The following is a 24,859-nucleotide window of genomic DNA, read 5'->3' as shown; positions in this document are numbered from 1 at the left end:
GGACAAACAGTAAGTGGGGGTGGGGCGCCGGTACATCGCATAGAATCCAGACAAGGGTTGACCTTTCTTTCGACTATAGAAAAAACACCTTTCTATAACTTGTCGTTTCTTCTGTGATCCAGGTCAACACTATTCTTATTTTTCCTTATTTGTTACACGATTTCATCGTTGTTAACGCTTCCTTTTTAATACATTTTTTTTACACACGCCGCGTACCGCACTTATACACAATATGTCTTTCGCGTCACATGTACATTATGCTTTCTCAAGTTTCACGACAAGCTTCTTATTGACCAAACGGCTTCGCAAGCCGCCCGATCGGTATCCGATACTCATCGAACGAATGTAAAGTTATCAACGAGTCATCTGGCGGAGAAAATAAATACAGTTGTTTCTTGCGAAATTATAACGCCCTCTGGGTAATATTTTAAATAAAAGAAAAAATTTCAAGATTTATTGGTAGGTTTGTACAAAGATGTGAGCATATATGTTATGTAAATTTCATTAAGTTGAACTAAAGAAAATAATAAGTATATATTGTTTGATTTGAATGTTACTCACGGTACCAAATTTAAAATAAGTACGTAATTGTTTATTTAAAAACTGAAACTTTATTTAATAGAAGGGAATAAAAAAAAAAAATTACCAAACAAAAATAACGTTGATGATTTTATGATTATTTTTATTTCATTCTATGATTTTGTAAATAGTTTATTCACGATATAAATAGCAATTTAGGTATCTTTTGTTATAAACTTGGACGATGTAATTATATTTCAATAATTTCTTTTGCTAGGAGTGTTCAAGTATTAAACAATTCGTATTTTAATTTTCATCATTTGATGCAATATTTATAAATTTACGTACTAAATTTTAATTGGCCAACTTCCAACCAATCACCAATTTACGATATTCTTTGTTAAACGAGTGCCATTTTTCTTTAGAATTACGAGTCTAGAAACATTAATGTTCATGGTAATACGGTTTACGCACAATTTTTGTCTTTCTATACTCTATTTTCCCGCCGATTTTGTTACGATTATTTTTGTGATGCGGCGGCGGTGTATTTTCAACGTACTATATTTGTGAAAGTTGTTCTCTAAATTATCAAATTTTTATATTCGTATATTGTATTTTAACCTTATAATTTATATATATTTAATACATGTATTTCTCTGCTTTTTATATTATCTACATTTTCGTAGTAAATTATTGTTAGGTTAGGATAATGTATCAGTGACAGATTCATCATTGATCTTGTCAATCGATGTAATGTAACAAAAGTTTCATATTGAGATATATTTAGGTAAGAGGAAGCCAACATACACTCTTTTATTTCTTGTCTTTAATTAAGTATTGCATTGTGACTGACTATATCCTCTTTTTTATAGGAACTACTGAGATGAAAATGATGGATGTCAATGGACAAAATGATTGTTATATCGAAGCAGTCACTCCAGCCAAGAAAAAGAAGATGAAACAAGGTACTCAACTTTCTGTATTGATGACATCAATAATGTAATCAATACAAAAAATGATTCTCTATAATTTTGATAGTAATAGGGTTATATACAATTTGGAATTTAATTTCAGCTCAGTTACCATTCCATAGTTCAATACAGTCTCCAAGTGTTGTACAAAATAAGAAGAGGAAATTAACATCTCCTTCTGTAGAATGCAGAAGTCCAAAAACAATGAAAATTTTGAAAAAAAGTTTAACTAAGGGCAATGTAGATAATACAAAAAGTGATGTAGATATTAATGCAGAAGATAGTAATGATTCTGTAAAAATAATGAAAGATACTGAAATTGAAAATGTGAAAGAAAACACAACATCTAATAAAGTGGAAACTAGGAATAAATTTGAAACTCCAAAACGCACTTCAACTAGACAAAAAAAAATAGAGAAACAAGAGAAATTGAAGTCAAGTTCTTTAACAAAATTCCTTCAAAAGACTGATAAACAGGAAGATAAATTAAAGGAAGAGCCGCAAGTTTCTTTGCAAGAGGAGGAAGATGACTCAATTAAAAACACTCCTAGCAAAGCTATTGATAGTGGTACAAGTGTGTCACATACAAATACTGTTAGTAACAAAGTGGAAGATTCACCATCACTTTTGAATGATTCTCTATGTCAGTCTGATTCTGATATTGCAATTGTATCCTCTGATAACGAAGATAAAGATGAACAAACAAAGTCAAATAACAGTACAATGGAGGATGCATCTGGTACTCCACAAATTCTTAAGACTCCCACAATGGAAAAATCAAAGCAAAAAAAATTAACACCTAAGCAGCAAGAGAAGAAGTTATTAAGTGCTAAAAAAAGAGAGGAAAGACAAAAATTAAAAATGGTAAATTGTTACGTTTATGATGTAAATATTTTATTTTATAATTTTCAATTGTTTTATTTATTTATTAGGAGAAAGAAAAGAAATTGGAAGAGGAACGGCAAACTCGGCGGAAAGAAAAGGAAGAGAAACGTAAAGAAAAGGAAGAGAAACGTAAAGAAAAGGAAGAAAGGGAAAAAGCCGAAAAAGAACAAAAACTGATGGAAAGAAAATTGAAAGAACAAAAGAAGCAAATGGAAATCGAGTATGAATATTTATAATTGTAGTAATCGTAATTTAAAAAAAATGTAGTTGCCAATGTTTTGTCATCCATACTTGTTTGCAGACAAAGGCAGAAAGAAAAACAAGCAAAAGAAGAAGAACGTAAGAAAAGAGAAGAGGCTAAGGAGGAGGAAAAGAGGAAAAAAGAAGAAGAAAGATTAGAAGCAGAACGTAAGAAACAGAAAGCAGCAACGACTTTCACTAGCTTTTTCGTAGCTAAAAAGCAAGAAAAATCCACAGAAGATGAGAACGCGAGTGAAGTAAAGAATTTCATGCCATTCGAAGTAAAAGCAGATATGAAGATAGCTCCAGTTTGTAGAAGAATTTTAAATGGAGAAGAGAAGCTGTTATTTGATGAAAAGTGCAATGATGGAAGTATACAAGTGTCAGACTTGTATCTCAGTGAAATCAAAAATAAAAAAATTGTCCTTCGCAAGTCATTGAAAACTTGGCCACTTGAAACAAAAGAGGACGTAGTTTTAATTGGTAGGCATTATCTTTTCCTGTAGCAATTATTCATTTAATTGTAGTTCATAACGCATTGTTCGCAGACGAAGAAAACGATGGCACTTCGAACATTGTGAATCAAAACATCATCATAGAGAAGCAACGACCTAAATTGTTACAATTTTCTGAAAATCAACGTCCACCCTACTGGGGCACATGGAGAAAACGCAGCAACAGTATTAATCCTCGAAAACCGTTTGCAAGAGATAAAGTAAGTCTGAAATTAATTGTTTACATATTTATAGGATGATCGTCATTGTATTTATTCGTGGTTTATGCGATTAAGGTACTTTTTCAGTGATGCTTATAGAGAGAATGTAGTTATCATATTATCACAAAAGTTATAAAGCATTAAGTTTATTTTTGGTACATTTATGACTTTTGCAACAAAAATATATATATTTATATTATATTATCCAACTTCAGATTACAAAATGCTAAAAAAAAATTTTTTGATTCTTTCTAGTATCAAAACGGGCAGATTATGATATTTTATCAATATCTACAAATTTTATTCACTTGCGTTAAACTAAATTCAACAAACAATTCTTTGTATTTTCAATAATGTTTATTTTCACTTTATAAAGTTTGTCACATAATCCAGTTCAACATTTTGAACCATCTTAAAAGGAAGACTAAAAAATAGTAATCTTATTTAATCTCTTTTGTCCATAGCGTGATTTTTTCGTTTCATATATCAAATTAATCATCAAAAAGATATTTCCTTGCTAAAATTTCAAAATGGAAATGATTTTTCATGATCTTCATACATCAGAAACAAAGTACGATTTCTCTTCACGATTGTTTGATCGAGGATCATTGCAAGGAAGCAACAAAGCTGTTGATTCGAGAAATCTGGAAGAAAATTCTCTTGACGTCAGTCCCTTCAACGCCATCATCGTTGTTACGTTACACAAGGAAAATTTACTAAATCTCCGCTGGCAGAATGTTCATCTTTCCTCCACGTATACCTCTACCCCCATGGAATAATGGGTATGCGTTCTTCCGATGTACTTTGCGGTGTTTGGCCAGATGGTCGCTGCGTGCAAATCTCTTTGAACACATTTCGCAAGGATAAGGCTTTACGCCTGAATGCGATCGTCGATGCCTGGCTAATTCATCGGATCGGCTAAAGCGCCATCCACAGCCAGACCATGTGCATGCAAATGGTTTCTCACCGGTGTGTCGACGTAGGTGAGCTTTCAGGTGAGATGCTTTTGCATAGACCTGAAAAAATAATTGCAGTTAATCATGGAATATTTATATTGTTCTAAAAACATTTAAATATCCTTATGCTATTCTATATTTACTATGTTAAATATCCTTATTTACTATATAAAACTATTCTGTTAAATGTATCTTAATTTTATTATTTTAAAGTAATTAGATGTTGGATGCTTTTGACTGTTGTAGTGTTGATGTAGGTTTTGAATATTTCATTGATATAGTGAATAGTTACAATATACCTTCACACATCCTTGGTAAGTGCAAGGAAAGCATCGATCCTCTGACGCATTTGCCAAACTTCGATTAGTATAGTCGTGGGTTGCTAGTGCTGCAGCAGCTGCTGATGATATATTTTCTTCTACTTGGTTATTGTTGTAATCTCAAATGGATAAGAAAACAGTCAGTTATTATTGTTAATTCTAAACTGAAATAATTTTCTTATTGTTTGGAAAGGAGAGGTCTAAGAATGCTATATTAGATTGTATATTGAGAAAAGAAAATTGTCGACATCATTTCAGCCTAAATGAAATAATAATCCCGAGAGGTGCTCGAAACTTACCTATTCTGCCAGTTTCCAAAGTGTCATCGAGTGCTCTCAAATCGATTCCGAGCACCCACAATGGCTCCTCTCGTTGGAACGTTTGCTGAGGACTGGGCAGTGGTAGGTGCAGGAAACCCTCGCATCCTGCAGTGCACAACGGTGTCCTCTCTGGTAGTCCAGAGTTCCAGCTTTTGTCTAAACACCATTCCAGCTCAGAGTCTAACTCGCTTAGTTCGCTTAGCTCGCTCAGACACCCTGTACCTGATAGATATTTGATTTTATGAAATGCTGCTCTGCATCTTTATTTGCTATAACTGTGTACTAGGAATTGGATACTGGGTTCTAATTAGGATTTATGGGGAATTGTGGTCTGTCCATTCGTGATTCGAATATAGTAGGCATTGTGATTCAAAGGTTTGAATAACAATCTAGACCATCTTATAAAATGATGGAGCAGGAGTGGGAAGAATTTTTAAACGAATGTATGAAGACACCAAGGGTGAAGTTTATTGTTATTGGTAGCAAGTTTAGGAATGATTGATCCTGGTTGTTTATAGTGGAATGAACATAATATACAATTGAATAGCAATTTTGTTTGATACTGATAGCACTTAGTGATATACTCATAGTGAAACTATATTTCAATATTATATCAAGCTACACTAGCACTAAATAATCTGTTCATAAGAATTATTAGTCACTATTAATTAGAACTTTTTTCCTCATAAATTAACAAAACTCTTGTTGCAGAGGGTACATAGAAATATAAATGTATATTGTGCAGAGATGAGAAGATGATTAGAGGAAGAGATGCGAATTGTGGTCACTTACCACAACACAATCATAAAGATACAGCACACGAATTTCACTATCGGCTGAAAGTGTCACATCTGTAAATGGGATCACATAAAATCGAATGATAAAGAAAGCGACAGAGATACATTAAGACAAAGAACCATCGTCAACCACTAATATAAGATAAAAAGCGTGTCGACGTAGCCTATCCTACTGCGCAACTATCAAAGGTACAGTCAGATCAAGCGAGTAGAGTACCCCTCTCGCCACTGTTCTTCTTCTCATCTTTGCATAGTGGTTTATTGCGTGCTCTGTATACACTTAACTCACCTGACAAAGGCGTGGAATTGTTATCAGTCCACTCGTTCCAAGATGTCTTCACCGGGCAAGTCAAATTAGTATAACACTCTACTGTATTCCCAATGTTGGTCGCATGGCCATCTATAGTCTCTGAGTCGTCGCTGCGCGGCGTTCTACAAGAGGAGGCATCGTAGTCGCAAGTGAAGGTTGTCGAGTTGATGGAGAACAGTTGTCTCTCGACACTAGTGTCCGTGGTCAGGCCCAACGCGGAGAACAACAGCTCGTCCGTCATCTGTGGCGAGAACAAAGCGCAGGGATGAAGAAAAGGGAGCAAAGCGAGACTGACAAAGAGAAAGAGTTGCTCTTGTTCGTGGAATGAATGGCAATTGGCTAGAAAAAAGATTTGTCGATCCAGTGAGGAAAGCACGAGGCTGTTTATTGTTGCGAGAGTTGCTTGTCTGGGATTAATCGGGCCGGTTTCTTGGCGATACCGGCAGCAAGTCATGCGGCGCGAACGCTCTATATCTGTTGATTAACATTCAATTCTATTTTGAGTTATCGGTGGCGAAAGAAAGAGGGAAACGTAACCAGATGGGCCTCCGTTGCTCTCGTTTGTCTCTCCACGGGTATTCTTCCTATCATGTCCTACGTTTAGGTGGTCGTGAGATGTTAATCGTTGGGCACTTCCTTTGTTGGCGTTTCATGCGGAGTGGGGACTGGAAGAGCCTGGAGGGAGGAAGAATCGTGGGAGTGAATTCTTTACGATTGGAGTTGTTAATGACAATTATCTGACAGTACGATTCTGTTTATTAGATATTTTTACTAATGTAACAGAACTGTACGTTATTCTGTATTATTTGCTAGAATTGTTTTCAACTTTCTGCACTGAAAGTGCATACGTTCTTACTTTCAAAGTCATCATCAATGAATTCTTGTCCTATAAGATCATCATTTTCTTGTTCTCAGAACATAATTCTTTTCTCTGTGATCTCTTTGTCACTGCTCTTTGTAAATTTCTTATTGAGATTGATTAACAAATTAATGATTCCGTTTATTTTTAGAAATAGTTCTCCTGTTATACCATATATCTTTTATGGTGTACAAATTTATTTGTCAGGCAAAATTTGATTGAAATTGCTCCAGTGGTTTGCAAGAAGGTGGGTCATGAAATTTTTGATTTTGCAACTTTATCATAGGGATAGAGATCAGTTATGGGGTTACTTACAGGGATTTAATTTTTGCACATATAATTCATATTCTAATAACATAATTGTAGATCACAATGTTAATTATAACAACATAGCAAGTGTTATAACATTTTTGATAAGAATTCTGACTATATTTGCCATTAGTGTTAAATGCAAAATATTTTATATGCAATTAGGTATTTATGTGTATTTATTAAGTTTTATCAAAATTCTGAATATCAACGATGAAACATTAGCATTCGAATACTATTGGACACAGCTAACATGCGGAAGTTTGAGAGCAGGTCGACACTGATTGCGTGTCAAAGTCTCAAGTCTTCGGATATCGCAGATATGAAATATTCAGTAGATCTTACTGCATGTCATTTCGAGTCAAATTAAATTATTAATCCAGCATTTCAGAATTTTTTTATGCAAATTAAAGCCTCTATACAGATGCTTGGAGCTTAGGAAATTAATTTCAATTATCTAAAATTTTCCGAAATTGTTTTAATAATTTTCTAGAATTCTTTGACTCATTATTCCAGGAAATTGAATTATTATTTGGCCTCAATTTCAGTTTTTCAAATTGAAATTGAAATTTAATATGGTATTACGATAGGAAACAGCTGAAATTCGCATTAGAAATACCAAATACCAAAAAATTGAAGTGCAAATGACTGGTTTCATGATTTCCCCAAATTATTAAAAGGACAGAGCTGATTAATGTTGATTGGTGGTTCTGATGCCAAATGAATTAGAAGTGAAGGAATCAAAAAAATCGAAAGAAAAAAGGGAAGAAAATATATTTATTGAGATTCTAGACAGGAATTTTGTTGTCAAAAGATTATCTCGACCAATCGCCGATTTTTACTCACGTCGAACATCCCAGCTTCCTCTATCATCCTGTCTGCTACTCAAGGCTATAGCTACTCCGAACCGATATTTCATTAAACAACGTAAACTGACGTTTTACTGTTCTTCGTTGTTCGTCTTTATTTGCGTTTTACATGCAATTATTCCACCATTAGTCACTGTCTTGATTTCCACTATCACTTCCGATTGCCACTGTTACAAGGTTCTCGATACTGTCTGACCAACAAATCGGGAACAAATCGTCGCACGTTTTTCTCCTTCGTTTCAGTGTCTCTCCGATCCTCCTTTTGGAAGCTTCCAACCTTGCAAATATGAAACCATCGTCATTCTTTTCAAGCAAATCTTTTTATGATACCATGTAACTGAGAGAAAATCAGTTATCAATTTCCTTTGGACCTGACTATCTTAAAACAAAATTCTCAAATCTGTATGCTACTATTGCACAGCAAGAAATTTAATGGAAATACGAGTAGAAGAAGGAGCATGGAATAATGATAAAATTCCTATATTTGAAGTTCGAGACAGGAGACTTTGGATCACCCTTCCTAAACAAAAATTTTCAAATCTATGTATTACTAGGGTAAAATTATTTTTAAAGTAGATAAATGAAGTGGAAATATCAGTTCAATATCAGAAGAGAATCTAAACTCAATCCAAGTCAGGATTCCCAAATTTATATATCATTTCTATGATTACTAAGAATAAAATGGAGAAATAAGGAAGCATCGAATAATTCTCAAATTCGAATATTTGGAATAATTCTTTGTCAAGGAGAATACAAATTTAATCGCCCTTTGCAAACTAAGATTCTAAGAAACTAAACTAATCAGACGAACATGAAATATCTAATGATTGCAAAATTCGATTATTGAAAATTACCCTTTCAGAAGCCTGTATGAGCTAATTTCAAACCAAAGTGATTACTTCAAATTTAATAACATCATTCGTCTCAAAACACTTGCCTGCTTCTCCGTCAAATCCGAATATCTACAATTTTTCTATTTCTCAGAGTTAACCAATTTGCCAATTTTCAAATTTCGAAAAATGGCGCGCTATGTATGCAATCGACGCACGAAGTAAAGCAAAGGGAGAGAAAAGAAATAATCGAATAAAATAAAAATATAAAGACAGGAAGACAAAGTACCAATTAAAAAATTCGAATACCTTCACGAAAAAAGAAAAATTTTGAATACGAAGAGTCAAGTCGAGTGCTTGAAAAATTTCCCAAAATGGCGTGCTACTACCTACTACAATCCTTAGTCAAAGTAAAACAAAAGGAGAGAATAAAAATATAAAGATGGGAAGACGAAGTACCAATTAAAAAATTCGAATACCTCCTCGAAAAAAGAAAAATTTTCGATATGGAGAGTCGAGTCGAGTGCTTGAAAAATTTCGAAAAATGGCGTGCTACCTGCTACAATCCACGCGCGAGGTAAAGCAAAGAAACAAGGGAATAAAATAAAAATATAAAGACAGGAAGACAAAGTACCAATTAAAAAATTCGAATACCTCCACGAAAAAACAAAATTTTGAATACGAAGAGTCAAGTCGAGTGCTTGAAAAATTTCCCAAAATGGCGTGCTAGTACCTACTACAATCCGCAGCCAAAGTAAAACAAAAGGAGGGAATAAAAATATAAAGATGGGAAGACGAAGTGGCAATTAAAAAATTCGAATACCTTCACGAAAAAAGAAAAATTTTGAATACGAAGAGCCAAGTCGAGTGCTTGAAAAATTTCTCAAAATGGCGTGCTAGTACCTACTACAATCCGCAGCCAAAGTAAAACAAAAGGAGGGAATAAAAATATAAAGATGGGAAGACGAAGTACCGGGTAAAAAATTCGAATACCCGAAGTGACTGGCCCAGGAGACTGGAAAGAAGAACGGCCCCACAAGTGTTCGCGTGGAACTCGCGAGGTCGCGCGACTCACCCTCCAGAAAGCTTCGCGGCCGTGGTACGCGTGAGGACTGGCCGATCCCGATCCAGAGAGAAGACGCGCGATGCTCGTGGCCTGGCTTGTCGCCACACGGGCCGAGATAATCGAGCCTGTGCCACCCGGTCCCGTCGCCGTGCTCGTCCCTGGGGATCGCCGGTCCCAGAACACCGGCAGACGCGCCAGCGAAACGGCTTCCTGGCTAATTGGCTCGTCTCGTCTCGCGCTTATTTACGACGCCAGCCACCCCCGATAATCGGCCACGAGCGACGTATCTGCGTGGTCCGGGTCTACGGGGGAGGACCGGTGTGTTTTCTTGGCGAAATCGCGTTTGGCGAATCCGGCGACCACGTGGCCCCTCGCTGAAGAGTCTCAGCGAAGATCACCGTTCTGGTGCTTTTTTTCTTTGCGCATGCTCCGACGCGACGAATTTTCGGGGTCGTCCATGGACTCCTGGTGCTCGGCTAGGGAGCTATTCCGACGTTTTTCATCGTTTCTTGCCGGTTTGCTTGTTTCCTTTGGAACGCTTGGAGTTGGGTCTAGAGACACTGGGTGAGGGTTATGAGAGTATTATTCGTTGTTATTAGGGTGCTGATTGGATATTAGTACTGGTCGATGATGTGGTGTTTTGCTTTGGAAATTTAGTTTCGATTATCTTTGTTGAGGAATAGGTCTGATAGGGATATTTAGTGATTTATATTATTTTGTTTCTTTATGGTCATTTTCTTTGGATTTCTTGGGTGGATGGGTAAATTTAGAGGAATAGGATTTAGTTGTTGAAAATTCTAGGGGATATTCTGGGAAATGTTACTATTGATAAATTGTTATTAGAATAGTGTTTATGTATTAATATCTGTTGACGTTACTTTCGGTAGTTTTGTTCAGATTATCTTTGTTGAGGAATAGATCTAATAGGGATATCTAGTGACTTATATTATTTTGTTTTTTCATGGCCATTTTCTTTAAATTTCTTGGTCAGTAGATTTAGAAAAATAGAATTTAGTAGCGAAAGATTCTAGGGAATATTTTAGGGAATAGTACTATTGATAAATTGTTATTAGAATAGTAATTATTTATTAATATCTGTTGACATTACTTTCGGTAGTTTTGTTCAGATTATCTTTGTTGAGGAATAGATTTAATAGGGATATCTAGTGACTTATATTATTTTGCTTTTTCATGGCCATTTTCTTTAAATTTCTTGGTCAGTAGATTTAGAAGAATAGAATTTAGTGGCGAAAGATTCTAGGGAATATTCTGGAGAATGTTACTATTGATAAAATGTTATTAGAATAGTAATTACGTATTAATATTGTTGATACTATTTTTGGTAGTTTTATATATCTAGTGCCCATGGATTCATCAGTACTGTATTAATTTGTCCTTCTTGATAATTTTCTTTGGATTGTCCATGTTAGGAATTAAATTTAAAAGTGTAATAATTATATCACTAAATATTAGTACTGATTTGCCTTTTTTGGCTTTTCCAGATTGTCTATATATCATGTAAATTTTATAAGAGTAGCTTGAGAATTATTTACTATTGTTAATTAATTATAGTTATTGGAGTGACGACTGGGTATCAATACTAATTTAATTTTTTGGTCCTAGTAGATGGCTACTTTTTTTAGAATTTTTCATCTCAATGTCTCTCAGACCACGATGATTCCTTTACTCTCGAGGAATGCTGCCTGTTGATGTCATTAGTAACAGTCATGATTTAAAACACGCGTTTCTTCATACTTCAGATCTTCTTACACTCCTGTCGATAAAATGTCCCTAATACACACGTAATTAAATGACACACTTTAAAATATCCCTATACACTCATATAAGAAGCCTAATCCTCATCTAGTAACATTGATATTTTGAGTCGAAGGGTTTGAAAATTAATCTCCAAAATCGTTTCCTCGTATTACCATTAAATGGCCCCACGTGTCGTCTAAAATAAACAAATCCGAATGTAAATTAGAAAAATTCGCTATCGGTTTCAAGCACGTCCAGAAGGAAAATATTGTAGGATACCAAATGAAATCGCGAATCGGCTATTGCCAACAAAAACAAATTGTAAACCGATCGATATCTTCTAGAAGCAAATCGAAAAGTTATTCTATATAACAAAATTAAGTTGCTTGGCTCCCCTACGGGGAGGTGAAGCGTAGGTCAAGGAAAGCATAAAAGCGTGGTCCTTGACAACCAAAACAGAGTCCTTAGAAATCGGATGTGACCAGCACAAGCGTGAGTCGCTTGGTGTTGGAAAAAGAGTTTTAAAAGAGTGCGTCCTTGTGTGTTTTCATTTCGTTATCTTGGTGTTCTTTTCCTGAGTTAAATCAGTTTACGAGTTTTGAGTTTGTGTTATCGTGTTCTTGTTCTTTCGATAATTTTCGGTGTCTCAAGACCAGTATTCGCCATCCTACAATATTTGAATTCGAATTATCGAAAAAAGCATCGAGCATCGTTTCCTTGTGTTATCGTCGAACGGACTTATGTGCCATTCGAGATAAACAAGCTGGAATTCGAGACACGAAAAAATTCACTACTGGTTAATTAATCAGAGCGACGACCACGATTCATAGTACATTTCCAAAGGATGTATCAATGAAGCAACGTATTATAAATTATAATTGCAATGGCTTTGACCTAGAGCGACAGAAAGGAGCAGCAGCCGATAATGGCTGGAAGTCAGTGCCACTAACAGCTGAATCGCGTTTGTAGTACGTTTATCCGTGTCGAGGGAGGCTGACCTTAGATACAATGCACATATTTTGCATTCGATTCGAGTGTCAAGAACAGGCTGGTAGAAGTGCAACGTCTTGACCTTGCGCTTTCGAGCTTAATGTCTCGCAATAATCTTTATTCATTTTCTTTGTTCCCCTTTTTCTTCTCTGCAGTCACGAAACGGCCTGAATTCTAAGTAGTGGATACCGAGTTTGAGCCAGTGAGAGTCGGTCAAATTTGAGATTCTGTAAGTGAGAGTGAATATTGCATTTGGTATGCTTATCCGAACTTGTATTCTGTTTAATTATGATAACTAAGGTGAAGTATAATTTAGAATATATCAAAAATATCAGCCTAAGTTTCCTTTGCTATGCCCATAGCAAAGTATGGGGAAAGATGAGAGGTCTGATCTGTTTCATGCTAGCCTTGTCGGTATTAAAATTAACCCCTTGAAATTTCATTCTAAACTCACTTATTTTTAATAAATGATGTTTCATAAATGATAGTAACACTCTTATTTTAAAGATTCTTATTTTTCTTTCTCAAAAAAATTTCCAATTATAAAATCTAGAAATTTAAAAATTTCTATTAAAAATTCCACAATATATACTTATATTTTGGAAATTTTAATAGAAATTTTTTAATTTCTAAATTTTATAATTTGAAATTCTTTTATTTATAATAAAAAAATAATAATATTATTGAATTTCTTTATAAATTAAATTAATGACAATTATCTTTAGTATATATATATATAATTTTTGTAGGAAGTGTATTTTCGTATATCAGGAAGTGCTTTTTAATTTAGCAGGGGTGGTTTCATCCCCTAAAGAAGTCACGTGTGTAGTATCTTTGGGTTGTTTACCTGAATATAGGGTTACATAAAAATCGGTGAATATCGGAGGAATATCAGTTGTATAATGTTCTTCGCGAGCGTAACAAGGCACGGCGTTAATGGATATCGTTATGAAAAACAGACCACCGTTCGTCGACATCGATATATCGATTTCTTTTATCGTTGTATCTTTACGCAAACGTCCGTCACGCTTTTGGAAATAATCCAGGGAAATCTGTGTGGACGTCAGTGATTTCTTTATCAGTGACTCGCTGGAAAAGCAGCGGGAGATGGTAATGTTGGAATTTTTTAATATTCTTTTTTCACTTCACCACAATTTAATTTTCTTTGTGTCTTAGTATGGGACAAGAAATCATAGTCGGTGAGAAATCATAATTTTTACTTCTTCCAGGGAAAATATTAATTCGTTATTATCGATAAGTCGATAAAATTTATATTTCTAAAATCTTGTGACAAAAATAATTTTTGTTCAGGTCAATTTCCTGTAAAAATATACATTTATGTTAATTTCTGCTGTCTGTTGATAACAGAAGAATGGTATAACGATAGGATACAATTCAACGATAAATAAATGAAACATACAATTTCTATTTACTTAATTTGTCTTTAAAAAATATTGCTAAGGGACAAATTATTACTATAAATTACTAAAAATTTAATATAATACTAAAGCTAACTTCAATGAGTATTGAAAAATTTATAGAACAAGAATTTTATTTGAAATTGAATTTTTAATATTATACCATTTGAATAGATTTATTATTGAAAATCTCAGTGCCAGTTCTTTAGATTGTTTTTCATTTTGCAGCAGCTATACATGTCGAGCGCAATTATTTATTGCTTTATTTAACAGTCTGACCTTGGTTATTTCATTTTTCTCTGTATTCTCACTTTTTTCTCTCATATCTTAAGATGACATCCGCTACGGTATCTCAGCAGGACATTAATACTCCACATCTCTATTTTTACAGTTACCATATCTCTTTCTTATTAATTACAAATGATTCTACCCTTTCCCCACGAATACAGTAGAACAAACAACGTAGGAAATTTTTCATGCAGCCTAACTTGCTCTTTACATAAAAATATTGAAGTGCACTTTATCCACGACCACATAAATGTTTGAGGTTATATCAATTTTTACTGGATCTGCCATAAAATATTATAGTAGAAGTCAAAACAAATTTGTACATTTGCATCCACGTAAAGCTTTCGACATAAGGACATCAATGCTAAAAATTTAATTTTTATTAATTTTTATTAAATTAAATTAATTTTCATATTTTCATATATTTACATTTTACACTATGTATCTCATTCGTTAGACGCCATTAACGTTTGCGTGCATCGTTTACTATGATTTCACGCTTCTCTATACAACATGCCGATTATTTGATTCCTTTTTTTCACGTCGTCCATACAGCTTTTCGCTTTATCTAGTGACGCACTGGAGGAGCTCTGCCGATTAGGCGTCGTTTAATTGAAATGTCAAAAAATGACTTGCGCCATTGCAATGCCTTTCTCTCTATCTACCCTCCGGAAAGATTTATTAATTGCGTTGTTGGTTGCGTCACTGTATGACCGATACCGCGATTCAATCCACTCGTGGTATCTCCATCGAACCGATTACTGAAACCCTCGTGTAACACAGATTCGGATATGATCGAGAATTTGTGGCAATATTCGTGTAACACGGTAAGAATTCATATAGAACACGGTATAGGTTATGTTTTTCCGGTGCAATCGTATATAACGCGGTGTAAGGGATGGCCGATAGTCGGTAAAAGCGATTTAGCGAGATCGTAAAGGATTACTGTATGTCGTACTCGTATACCATAGAATGGTTGGTTATAGATAGAAGGTTCACCCTATGCATATTTTCTTTTAGGAATATTTCACATGAAAATCTTGACGAATTTAATTTTCGATTTATCTTAAATTGAAACCTGGAATTTTTGGAAATGGAGTCTTTGGAAATATCTATTAAGTATTATTTAATTTCCTAATATACATACGTAAATTAGTAATTGTGATTTAATGTAATAGAAAGAGAGGTTAGGTTATTAGGGGGGTTTTTTAAAACTCCTGTTCTTTTATTTTTGTTTCGGTAATGATCTTGATGATTGCAATTTTCCTGTCATTGTAAGAACACGTAATTTTAACAACATTAGTAAATTCCAACAGATCCAAGCTTTAAATATTAAGATAATTAAAGTTAGTCTAGTGGTGTATTTATTGGAGAACAATGGTTGAGTTAGCACTTACGAGAAAGGTGTGTGCACCAAGTGTCCCTCTGGTGGCGAAAGTAGGAAGATCGTGACAAAAGTTTCCTATGAAATTCTTTTTTGAAATTTCTTTGCTTTTCATTCGTTTTTCTTAATCTGATTGAACCAAGCCGCATCTTACGAAGTTAATAGTCACTGAATTTCTTAGAATTTCGCTAATCTTGTCGATTCTGCTATCGTGTGGCGTTGTTTTGTGTGTGTCAAAACGCGACCGGGAATAAAGTTCACAGTTTCATTTGAGGCAAATGAAATTCAGGAGTATCTTCATTTTATTACGATAATTATATCGATAGTGGTGTTAAGTACCGTTTATGCGTACAAAATGTCATCTGTTTAATTTGTTAAAGTGTCCATGATCTAATTCCACAGATATAATGTTGACACTCTTGCAGTAAAATGATTAGATAAAACATATACATAGTAGAAAATGGTGTTTAACAGTATCGATTATAGTAATATGCGGTAAATAAAAATTTACTGCTATTAATAGAATTATAGTAAACAAAAATTTAGTTATCAGTATCGTTTATACGAACAAATATCGATCGATTTAATTTCTCAAAGTGATCATAATCCATCAAAATTTTCGATTTTCACACTGAACGTAAATTCATTATCCATCATTGCAGAATTGTTCTTATCCACTATTATCAACTTTCTCCATTTCAATTAACGAAACGGGAATAATCTAAATCAAGCATGTTCAACAATTATCGAAAAATAAAAGTTCAAGTGTCTTTCTAGACATTAAATTTTAAAATACTAATTTCTTAACACGTTCCTTATCAGGCGAATTTTTTATGACTTTCGTGTCATTAAAATTGATAATTTTTTCTAGAACATATGTTAGGCCAAAAACCGCAGTGATATAAATAAAAAATTTCTGATTATGATTCAATTTTTAAATGTATTATCCATTTAATTCTAGAGTCAACGAATAATCAGCAATCATATAACTGAACTTAAATTATGTAAAAATATATTCGACAAAGCTCTCTGCTGCCACCTAGTGTAGTTTCATAATTCTAATGCTAATTACATCAGTAATTACAATCTCAGCTAGTAGTCACTAGCTTATCCCCATATGTATTTAGGTTGCAATTAATCTCAACTGCAACTCTTACACCTTCAGACCACTATCTATTTATCTAACATCACAGTACTCTTGTATTACCAGTAATCTTACATCAAAGAAAAAAAAGGAATTTACTAACTGTTGTCGACAGTCGAGGTATCTCAATTTATGACAAAAAAGAAAAGCATACGAGTTAAATGGTTCCATATATACCAAAGAATTAAAACTTCGAGTTAATCCTACTTAAATACCGAAAAACAAATTCAGGCAAGGACCATAAAGTCGAATGAATTGAAACAATTAAACGATTTCTACCGCGGTGAATAAGGGCGGATCCACAAAGGCCGCGCAGCGGAGCCGAATATTCGGAAATAAATCAATTCGACGTGCAGGGATTTAATCTCCGGTGTGTAACGACGGGGAGCACCGGCCATAATCTTAATGGGGCATAAAACAGCCATTACAGATGGCCCAATGGGTGACAACACGCCGTAAATAATGTACCGCCGCTTTCGCCAGGCATCGTTCAGAACCTTGTGCGTGGAGTTCGAACGATGGCTGCATTTTCTTCGGCGAGAACAGAATGCGCCTGTCCAGATGTCGCCACGATTACCCAGTTGAGCGCAGGTTAACCTCTTAGCTCGATACACGCAACAGGAATTTTCTGTTTTCGGAAGAGAGGTTTTGATTGATTATTCTTTTTTGTTACGGTGTAAGAGTTAGGAAGTAGCAATTACTGCGAATAGATTAATCCTTTAACTTAGTATACCTGTAATTTCCAGTTCTCGTGGTATTCAAATTATTAGAGACTAATAATTATGATAGATTGAACCCATAGTTCTCTATACTCCTTGCTGTTTGGAAGATAGTTTCTAATCAATTATAATTCCTCATTATGGTGTAAAGGTTAAGAATTAATAATTATTATAAATAGTTTCACCTTCTAGGCCTCTGTTATTAGAGCTGTCTGCTCTTGTGAAAAAGGAGAGATTCTAGTCAGCTATAGTTTCTCATTATGGTGCTAAAACCAAGGGTTAATAATTGTGAGTGGATCAACACTTTTGTAGTTGTATAAGTATTATTTCGTTAATGTACCTTCTGTTATCATTCTCTTGTTTTACAACCATTGTTGATTATTAATTCTTTCATTGGAATGTAGAACTCTAACAAGTTACAATTCTTTTTAGTTTACAAGTAACAGAAAATCAAAAGAATATTTGCAGGCACATCAGCATAATTTTAATTAAGCTAAAACGCAAAGAAGAATACACGGTATTGATTGTGCACTTTATCAGCTGCCATTGTATTCGCAATCGTTTTCTGAGTTACGTCGCAAACATAATAATAAACTGCACGATATTTAAACAATTAAATGTCAACGCTATAAACACACCAAAGAATGCCAAGATATTCAGAGTATAACAATCTGAAGTTCTGTTTTAAATCGTGAAACTAAAAGCAGAGATTTTCTCTATACCCAATATAAAGTAGTACACCTGTGTATATCTCATTATATCAGAGTATTTTCTTCAAAAATCGTATAATTAATACGTAAACGATAAAAATATTGATAAGCAATCTCAACCGAGAGAGGGCTATAATTAAAATGAATTTTTTTACGTAAGAAATGAATTACAAAAATGAATGATACCCAATAAGGTAATTTCCTACATAACGGATTCATTAATGGCTCGATAAAGGAGAACGCATGCCTTTTAAGTTTCCCGGCACCAGTCCATGGCGTCGAATAATCTCTTGGAAGTGTGAGGACGAACAGCGCAGAGGTAGCCGGACATAATTTTTCGAGATACGTTTTATCGCTGCTTAAATGGCACTTGACGATACCGAACACGATCGTCGAGCAGAGTGCCGGGGAACGGTGCTCGTGACATGCACGAAAAAGTATCAAGTGCTCTGTCAACGCTGTGGTCGATCACGTTGACGATGTTTTGGGGTGTTATGTTCTATGTAAACCGTGTTTCATGTAGTACGGAAACAGTAACAGTCTTAAAATGGCGGAAAGAATATCATAAATTAAAATTAATCAATATTCAATCGATAACAAATTTTAATTAAAAAGTCAATGTTACCTTTATTGTTTTATGTAGCATCATATAATTGTATCTATCCAATTATTTTAGAGTAGCTTCTATACAAAGTCATTCTGAAATATAACCATGTTTTTTTGTTAAAGTGTATGTCAAACATGAAAGTACGTACACTGTTTACATTTAGTTACAGGATATCTCTGAATAACGTTCACGGTTAACTTATGCATTAACTTCTGTATATATATCTCGTTATTTATAGTTTCTCGTTATGATCTAAAAATTAGGGACTGATACTTACTATAAATAGACAGTTTGATATCAGTACAATGCTATTGTAGTAATCCAGAATAATAGTATAATATAACAGTGATAAATGAATGAAATGAGAATTAAAAATATAAACACATGGGTATTTGACATCAACTTCCAAGTCACGTGGTACAGAAGGTTAGTAATGCAATTTGTTATCGATCGAGTACTGACTGAACCTTGTTCGTGACGTTATCAGATTATCGAATGAAGCTAAAGAGATGTAGAGGTCGTTGCGTCGAATAGGCTATGATAATTCCTGCAGTCCTTCGTATCGAATGACACCCCTAGATGGCGACGAAATCGGCACTCACCTTTGCCACGCTGCCGAAAGCTGCTCAACCGGTGGTCACTCTTTCTCTCCTCTTCCTCTTCCTCGCCGGTTTTCCGCGTCACGCCTCGAACGACGGCCGGGCCGCCGATCATTCGCGATATTACGTTTCCCACCGCTAATAAATTAATGTCAAAGGGAAGGTCCCGTAATTGATGCCTGCGCGGGGATCAAATCGACGTTGATTTATCGACCGAGCTTGGCCCGCTCCGCGCGCCGCAACAAGAAAACCGACGATTTATTGACTTTTCGGACCGATGCACGATCGCGGGACGTTTCGTCTGGTGGATGGGCTCGTTCCACAGTTTCGTTCGATCGATCGTCACGACACGAATCACAGGCTCGGAAATTATATTTTTATCGTTTCTGATCCTCTTTTGCGAAATGTCGATATCGTTCGGGATCTACCTTGCCGATATTTCGAAATACTTCGAAATTTTTACGAATTCTGTTTACTTTCGATATTTAACGATTTCTGTTTATTCTTTCAGAACGTTTGAGCCTTGTCTTTTTGATCGGAGAATTTTCTACAGCGAGAAATCACGAAGACGATTTATAATTTAGAGTTAGGGATATATTAGATGTTTTAAATAGATCGGTAAAAATAGCTACTAATATAAGCTACCAAGTTAGTTGCGTTTGATCAAGGAATTATTTTACTGTGCTTAATGCAATCCTCGTTTAATAATTCTTCTCAGAATGATCTTTTTGATACTTCTCGTTTCCATGTCGCAAAGGGAAGTGACGATTTTTCGCGATCCATGCGGAGGATGCGGTTAATCGCGGTCTACCGAGCTTCGTCAAACCTCTCGGGGAAATCACCGAGTAAACACGAACGTTGACACCGAGTAATATTTCACATAAATATCCTATTTATTTATACGAGTATGAAATGATTTTAAAATTTCATTTCATGAATTCTAATCTTCCCCATTTCATCAAAATTCGTACTACTGTAATTGGATTTAAAATTTCATTTTTAGAAAATACTTTGATTTTCCTTCAATTTTTTTTTTTTATCTTTGATTTTTGAATTCTCCAGTATTTCTTCAATTTTCAAATTTTTGAAGTATTTTTTCAGTCTTCTCGATATTTTTGCGATCTTCGAATCGTCTTTGGTCCTTTTTTGATTTTCCAATTGTTTTTTTATTTCTTCCAAACTTTTTCGATTTTTCTTCGATCTTCGATCGCACTCACTGCCAAATGGTAATTTATCGATCATAAAACTTTGTGCACAGTAAAGTCGGAAGTTCACAATAATCACGTTCTCGAGTAACGAAGTGCGAATCCTTGAGGCCGGTTCGAGTTCTCGTTTAATTTATTGCACTTATCGCGCGACGTTGCGTTGGAAACGAGTGGCGATTTCGTGGTAAGGCATCCACATTTTGAGAGCAACCGTCTCGTTGGCGAGTATCGCTCGGCGACTAAGAGAATCGGCGAGAAGAGAAGAGCAGCACGTGCGCCGGCGATATTGCTCAAGGAAGTCGCATTGATACCGACGTCCTGCTTAATCATGCTCTCCAGACTCCAGTGAAATCCAGTGGCCGTGATCGTAACTAAAATAAACTGCATGGAAAACGAACCGATAATGTTCTCGCATTAAGAGAATCGAGGAAAGAAGATTCAGCTTCTAACAAATTGTGTGATTATTTAACCCTCAATTGGTGTCATTAGATTATAGGTTAGGTTGTTCCATAATCCAAATGGTCAGGTTATTTAACTTCAGATTAAGTTACTCGCTTAATTTTGTGGTAATTCGGTTCTTCAATTTTGATTTCTGCTTTTCATCTATGGCAATAATTTGGAAATAATTTTAGAATAATTTTATCTTCTCGTCTTTTGGCATTTTGTATTGATACCATTAGCTTTTTAACGTACGACTCTCTTTCCTTGTCTCGACTTAAATGGGACACTCTGTATAATTAAAATTATGGTTTAAAGGTATAGCCAAAATATAATTTTGAAGATATGGATCTTCATATTGGACTACATATTTTGTTAATATTTGCATCATTCTGTAGCTATTCTTTTAAATATTTGTTTCAATAATCTTCTGCCATGCATCATTCATCATTTTTCCAAAAAATATTTCGTTTCTTCTTCAGAAATAAATTCTCCTAAATAACATTTTTCTAAATTCCTAGTGAATTCGGTTTCTTATCGTCGAAAAAGTTTTGTAAAGATCAGAATAACCGATAATCGGATGATGCTACTTCCGGTGAGCAGGACGGATGAGGTTGAACGTTTCAGCAAAGGTCCATTATTTCTTCTTTGCCCTTCATCGATTCTTCTCCAAAGATGATGCCTCCAACCTTGAATGTTTTAAATAATTTCTGCATTTAATTTTCAATTAGAATTTTATTCCTGATAAACAATTTTCTTCTAAATTTACCTTTGAATTTAGAGAACAGTCCCATGAAAGGTTTTGAAACAGGCCAACAGGTTTTAAATGTAATTTATTAGCTTTGGTCATTTTTAGATGATGAAATTGCAGAAAACTGGAATCCTGAAACAGAAGAAAATTAATAGTGACCTGTGGAAGCAGTTGATGTTTGGCTTTAATCTCAGATGAAGATTTATTTGTGACAGAATTTAAGTAAAGAAAGCATTGGGAATTTATGAAGTAAAAGAATTTCAAGTAGGATCTACAATTTATGCACACAAGTAACTTCGACTGGGACAGAGTTTAATTTAAATGAATTATCTAATCATAATTTGTTTATCACACGATATTACGAATTTATGAATATTTTAATACGATTGAAATTTATATATCTTCAATTAATTGGAAATATTACGTGTAACAACGTATGGTTAATCATAAGCAGTATTTCTGTATTCTAAAACTGTATTGCATATTATTTACTGTTACATAGTTGCAAGATACTGGAATTTAAAGATTGTTTCTTTAATTCTTCGCACTCGTAAACTCTTAGCTAAGTTTTAAATGAAATTGAAGTAAAAATCCGAGATATGACTATTGCCAGAGTTATTCAGCAGTCATTTTTATCTGTGCCAGAAAAAATGCTCGATAAAAATTGATTCCAGCCTTTAATCGCATTTTAATAGATTACTCGTAACTCAATAACCCAGCATCGTGTTTTGTATTTCTTTCGTCTTTTATCTAGTATTCGACGTTTAACGTTAGAATTACATATCTGCGATGATTACACGCATCCTATTTATGTTTTCCAAATTGTAATTTAACGTTGTACATTTATTTTCTTTTTCAGGAGTGGTTCAATTACGAGGTAGACTCGGACGAAGAATGGGAAGAAGAAGAGCCAGGTGAATCTCTGCATGGATCTGACGATGAAAAGGATGAAGAAAATCCAGAGGACAATGAGTATGACGTGGATAATGATTTCATGGTTCCACATGGGTAGGTTGATAACAGAGTTATCAATAGCATTCAACAAGGGAGGCTTTTGAAGTTTAATAAACTAATATTTTAAATTTTTTGGAAAAATATTTGACTTAAATTATTTTTTTTCGTTGATAATCATTTATATTTAATAGTTAAAAATAATATAGTAAATTAATGAAATAGTATTCATTTTTTAATATATTTTTTTAAGTAAACTAATATTTTGGGAAACTGCTATAAAGCTTGTCCCAAAAGAATATTAAATATTCTTTTGAAAATTATATCTTCCGTAAATTACATTAAAATCAATTATTAACATTTTGGAGGTCTCTCTTGTGAGTATAGCCTGATTTGCTTTTAATAATTTTTGTTTCCTTTTTTACAAATTTAGATATTTGTCCGATGAAGAGCTGCGCGCAGATGAAGAGGACAAAGAAGATATGGTGAGTGTTCTTACAGCAGATAATAAAATATTTCTATTATCAATTAGGTAAATTGATTAATTGTTAGTAAGTATCCATCGATTAATGCTCTTCTTATTTTTATAGACACCAGAAACACAGAAGTTCAAATTGAAACTATTGGGAGAACAATTTGAGTCTGAGAGGAATACGAAGACCTCGAAATTGAAGCCAAAAATAATAGGCTGTATTTGGAGAGGACCTGACAATGAATTTCCATCGAATAGTAAGTATTCAACGTTAAAAATGAAATATGGGTTGGCTTCTTTATTTTTGGATCACGTTTTTCCATTTTTTTTTATAGTAATTTTTGTTTGCAATTTCCACTAACTTTATAAGAAGAAAGAGAATTGTAATTAAACAAATTGTAAAAAACTATGGTCTGATAATTATTTTCTGTTTTTAGTTCCACGAAAGACTCTTGACTTTTTGTTAGCTCACGAAGCTTGGGTTCGTCAAATACCGATAATATTGCCGACTACGTCTGAGAATGAAACCACGACAGCTAACGACTGTAAGAGTTCAACGCCACAACAGTCGACGACAACTTCAAAGAAATCGCGAGTTCCGGAAGAGGCTTTACCGGATTTAATTCGGTTGGTACACGGAAATACACATAGCAGACGGTTCCTTGTGAAGGAGTTTAGTGCGTACTGGAATAAGAAGAACGAAGCGAATTCACTCTCGAAGGCCAGTTTACTGTATAAAATTCGTGAGATTGGGAAGTGGATGGCGTGTCCAGAGGAAGGACCAATGCATTTGAAGGCTTGCTGGTACGTTTTCGAAGAAATCAGAAAAAAATATCATATCGAGGAGCTTTCTTTGCCAAATCGCTGGTCATATAACCTGGTTCCGAAGAGAAAGAGCGATGTGACACAGTTTGTTGAGAAATTGGAAAAATTGGAGAAAGAGGATAAAGATAATAAAGATAAAAAGAATGTGCCTTTAATTACTCAGTTTACTAAAAAAATTACTCAAGAGGAAATGAAAAAGCAATTAACTGGTAACCCGGCCCAAACTACTCCTCGGAAGCAACCTAAGAGGGCGACATTAATTTCTGTTAATAGAGGCGAGGAGTTCCCTAGGACATCGAAAGAAAAATTAAAAAGTGTTGTGAGCAGCAAGAAAGTTAGAAATAAGAAATCAAATCAAAATGATAGTTCGGACAATGTAATTGTAATATGCTCCGACGATGATGATGTTAATGCCCAGGAAAAGAAAGAAGACAAATCCGAAAATAAGAAAAAGAACGAAGATAGACTTGATGCTACTCCTATGGAATTTGAAGAAGAAGCAAGAAATGAAGGAGAGAAATCTGAAAATGAAAAAAGTAATGAGAGTGGTAAAGCGTTGAAAATCGAAGCTTTGACAAAGAATGATGTACCGAAAAAGAATGTGAAAGAAACTGACATCGATACAGATGAGTAA

General features: G+C 34.5%; 2 protein-coding genes across 4 annotated transcripts; one reads left to right on the top strand and one right to left on the bottom strand.

The window, feature by feature from the left end:
• The first annotated feature begins 1,176 nt into the window (after window positions 1-1,176).
• Window positions 1,177-24,859, top strand: LOC108548243 (chromatin assembly factor 1 subunit A). The gene is made up of 10 exons (XM_017901088.1): window positions 1,177-1,306; window positions 1,392-1,484; window positions 1,594-2,354; window positions 2,423-2,595; window positions 2,677-3,098; window positions 3,164-3,330; window positions 22,837-22,985; window positions 23,362-23,413; window positions 23,519-23,657; window positions 23,838-24,859. Exons 2-10 carry the CDS (start codon window positions 1,403-1,405, stop codon window positions 24,857-24,859), a joined length of 2,967 nt encoding a protein of 988 aa, XP_017756577.1. The 5' UTR covers window positions 1,177-1,306; window positions 1,392-1,402.
• Window positions 3,802-20,446, bottom strand: LOC108548246 (Krueppel-like factor 7). 3 transcript variants are annotated; one of them, XM_017901091.1, is made up of 5 exons: window positions 19,587-20,446; window positions 6,013-6,274; window positions 4,906-5,148; window positions 4,586-4,725; window positions 3,802-4,346 (listed from the first exon to the last, which is right to left on the bottom strand). In XM_017901091.1, exons 2-5 carry the CDS (start codon window positions 6,272-6,274, stop codon window positions 4,047-4,049), a joined length of 945 nt encoding a protein of 314 aa, XP_017756580.1. In that variant the 5' UTR covers window positions 19,587-20,446; the 3' UTR covers window positions 3,802-4,046. The 3 variants fall into 3 exon arrangements, with proteins under 3 accessions (XP_017756580.1, XP_017756581.1, XP_017756579.1); XM_017901092.1 differs by lacking the exon at window positions 19,587-20,446 and adding an exon at window positions 9,976-10,019; XM_017901090.1 differs by lacking the exon at window positions 19,587-20,446 and adding an exon at window positions 8,048-8,319.

This window comes from Eufriesea mexicana, unplaced genomic scaffold, assembly GCF_001483705.2.
Source record: "Eufriesea mexicana isolate 0111107269 unplaced genomic scaffold, ASM148370v2 scaffold1490, whole genome shotgun sequence".
In the NCBI taxonomy this organism is placed as follows: Eukaryota; Metazoa; Arthropoda; class Insecta; order Hymenoptera; family Apidae; genus Eufriesea; species Eufriesea mexicana.
The sequence above is the reverse complement of the archived record's forward strand: the minus strand, read 5'-3'. Positions and strand labels throughout refer to the sequence as shown.

What these genes read in the sequence shown, in the direction of transcription:
- LOC108548243 (XM_017901088.1), top strand. Translation starts at nt 1,403, where the DNA reads ATGAAAATGATGGATGTCAATGGACAAAATGATTGTTATATCGAAGCA. An exon ending in AAGAAGCAAATGGAAATCGA is followed by an intron (nt 2,596 to 2,676) that starts GTATGAATATTT and finishes ACTTGTTTGCAG; the next exon opens with ACAAAGGCAGAAAGAAAAAC. An exon ending in AAGAGGACAAAGAAGATATG is followed by an intron (nt 23,414 to 23,518) that starts GTGAGTGTTCTT and finishes TTATTTTTATAG; the next exon opens with ACACCAGAAACACAGAAGTT.
- LOC108548246 (XM_017901090.1), bottom strand. Translation starts at nt 8,074, where the DNA reads ATGATAGAGGAAGCTGGGATGTTCGAC. An exon ending in AGGAAGCTGGGATGTTCGAC is followed by an intron (nt 6,275 to 8,047) that starts GTGAGTAAAAAT and finishes TTCTCGCCACAG; the next exon opens with ATGACGGACGAGCTGTTGTT. An exon ending in CTTACCAAGGATGTGTGAAG is followed by an intron (nt 4,347 to 4,585) that starts GTATATTGTAAC and finishes TTATTTTTTCAG; the next exon opens with GTCTATGCAAAAGCATCTCA.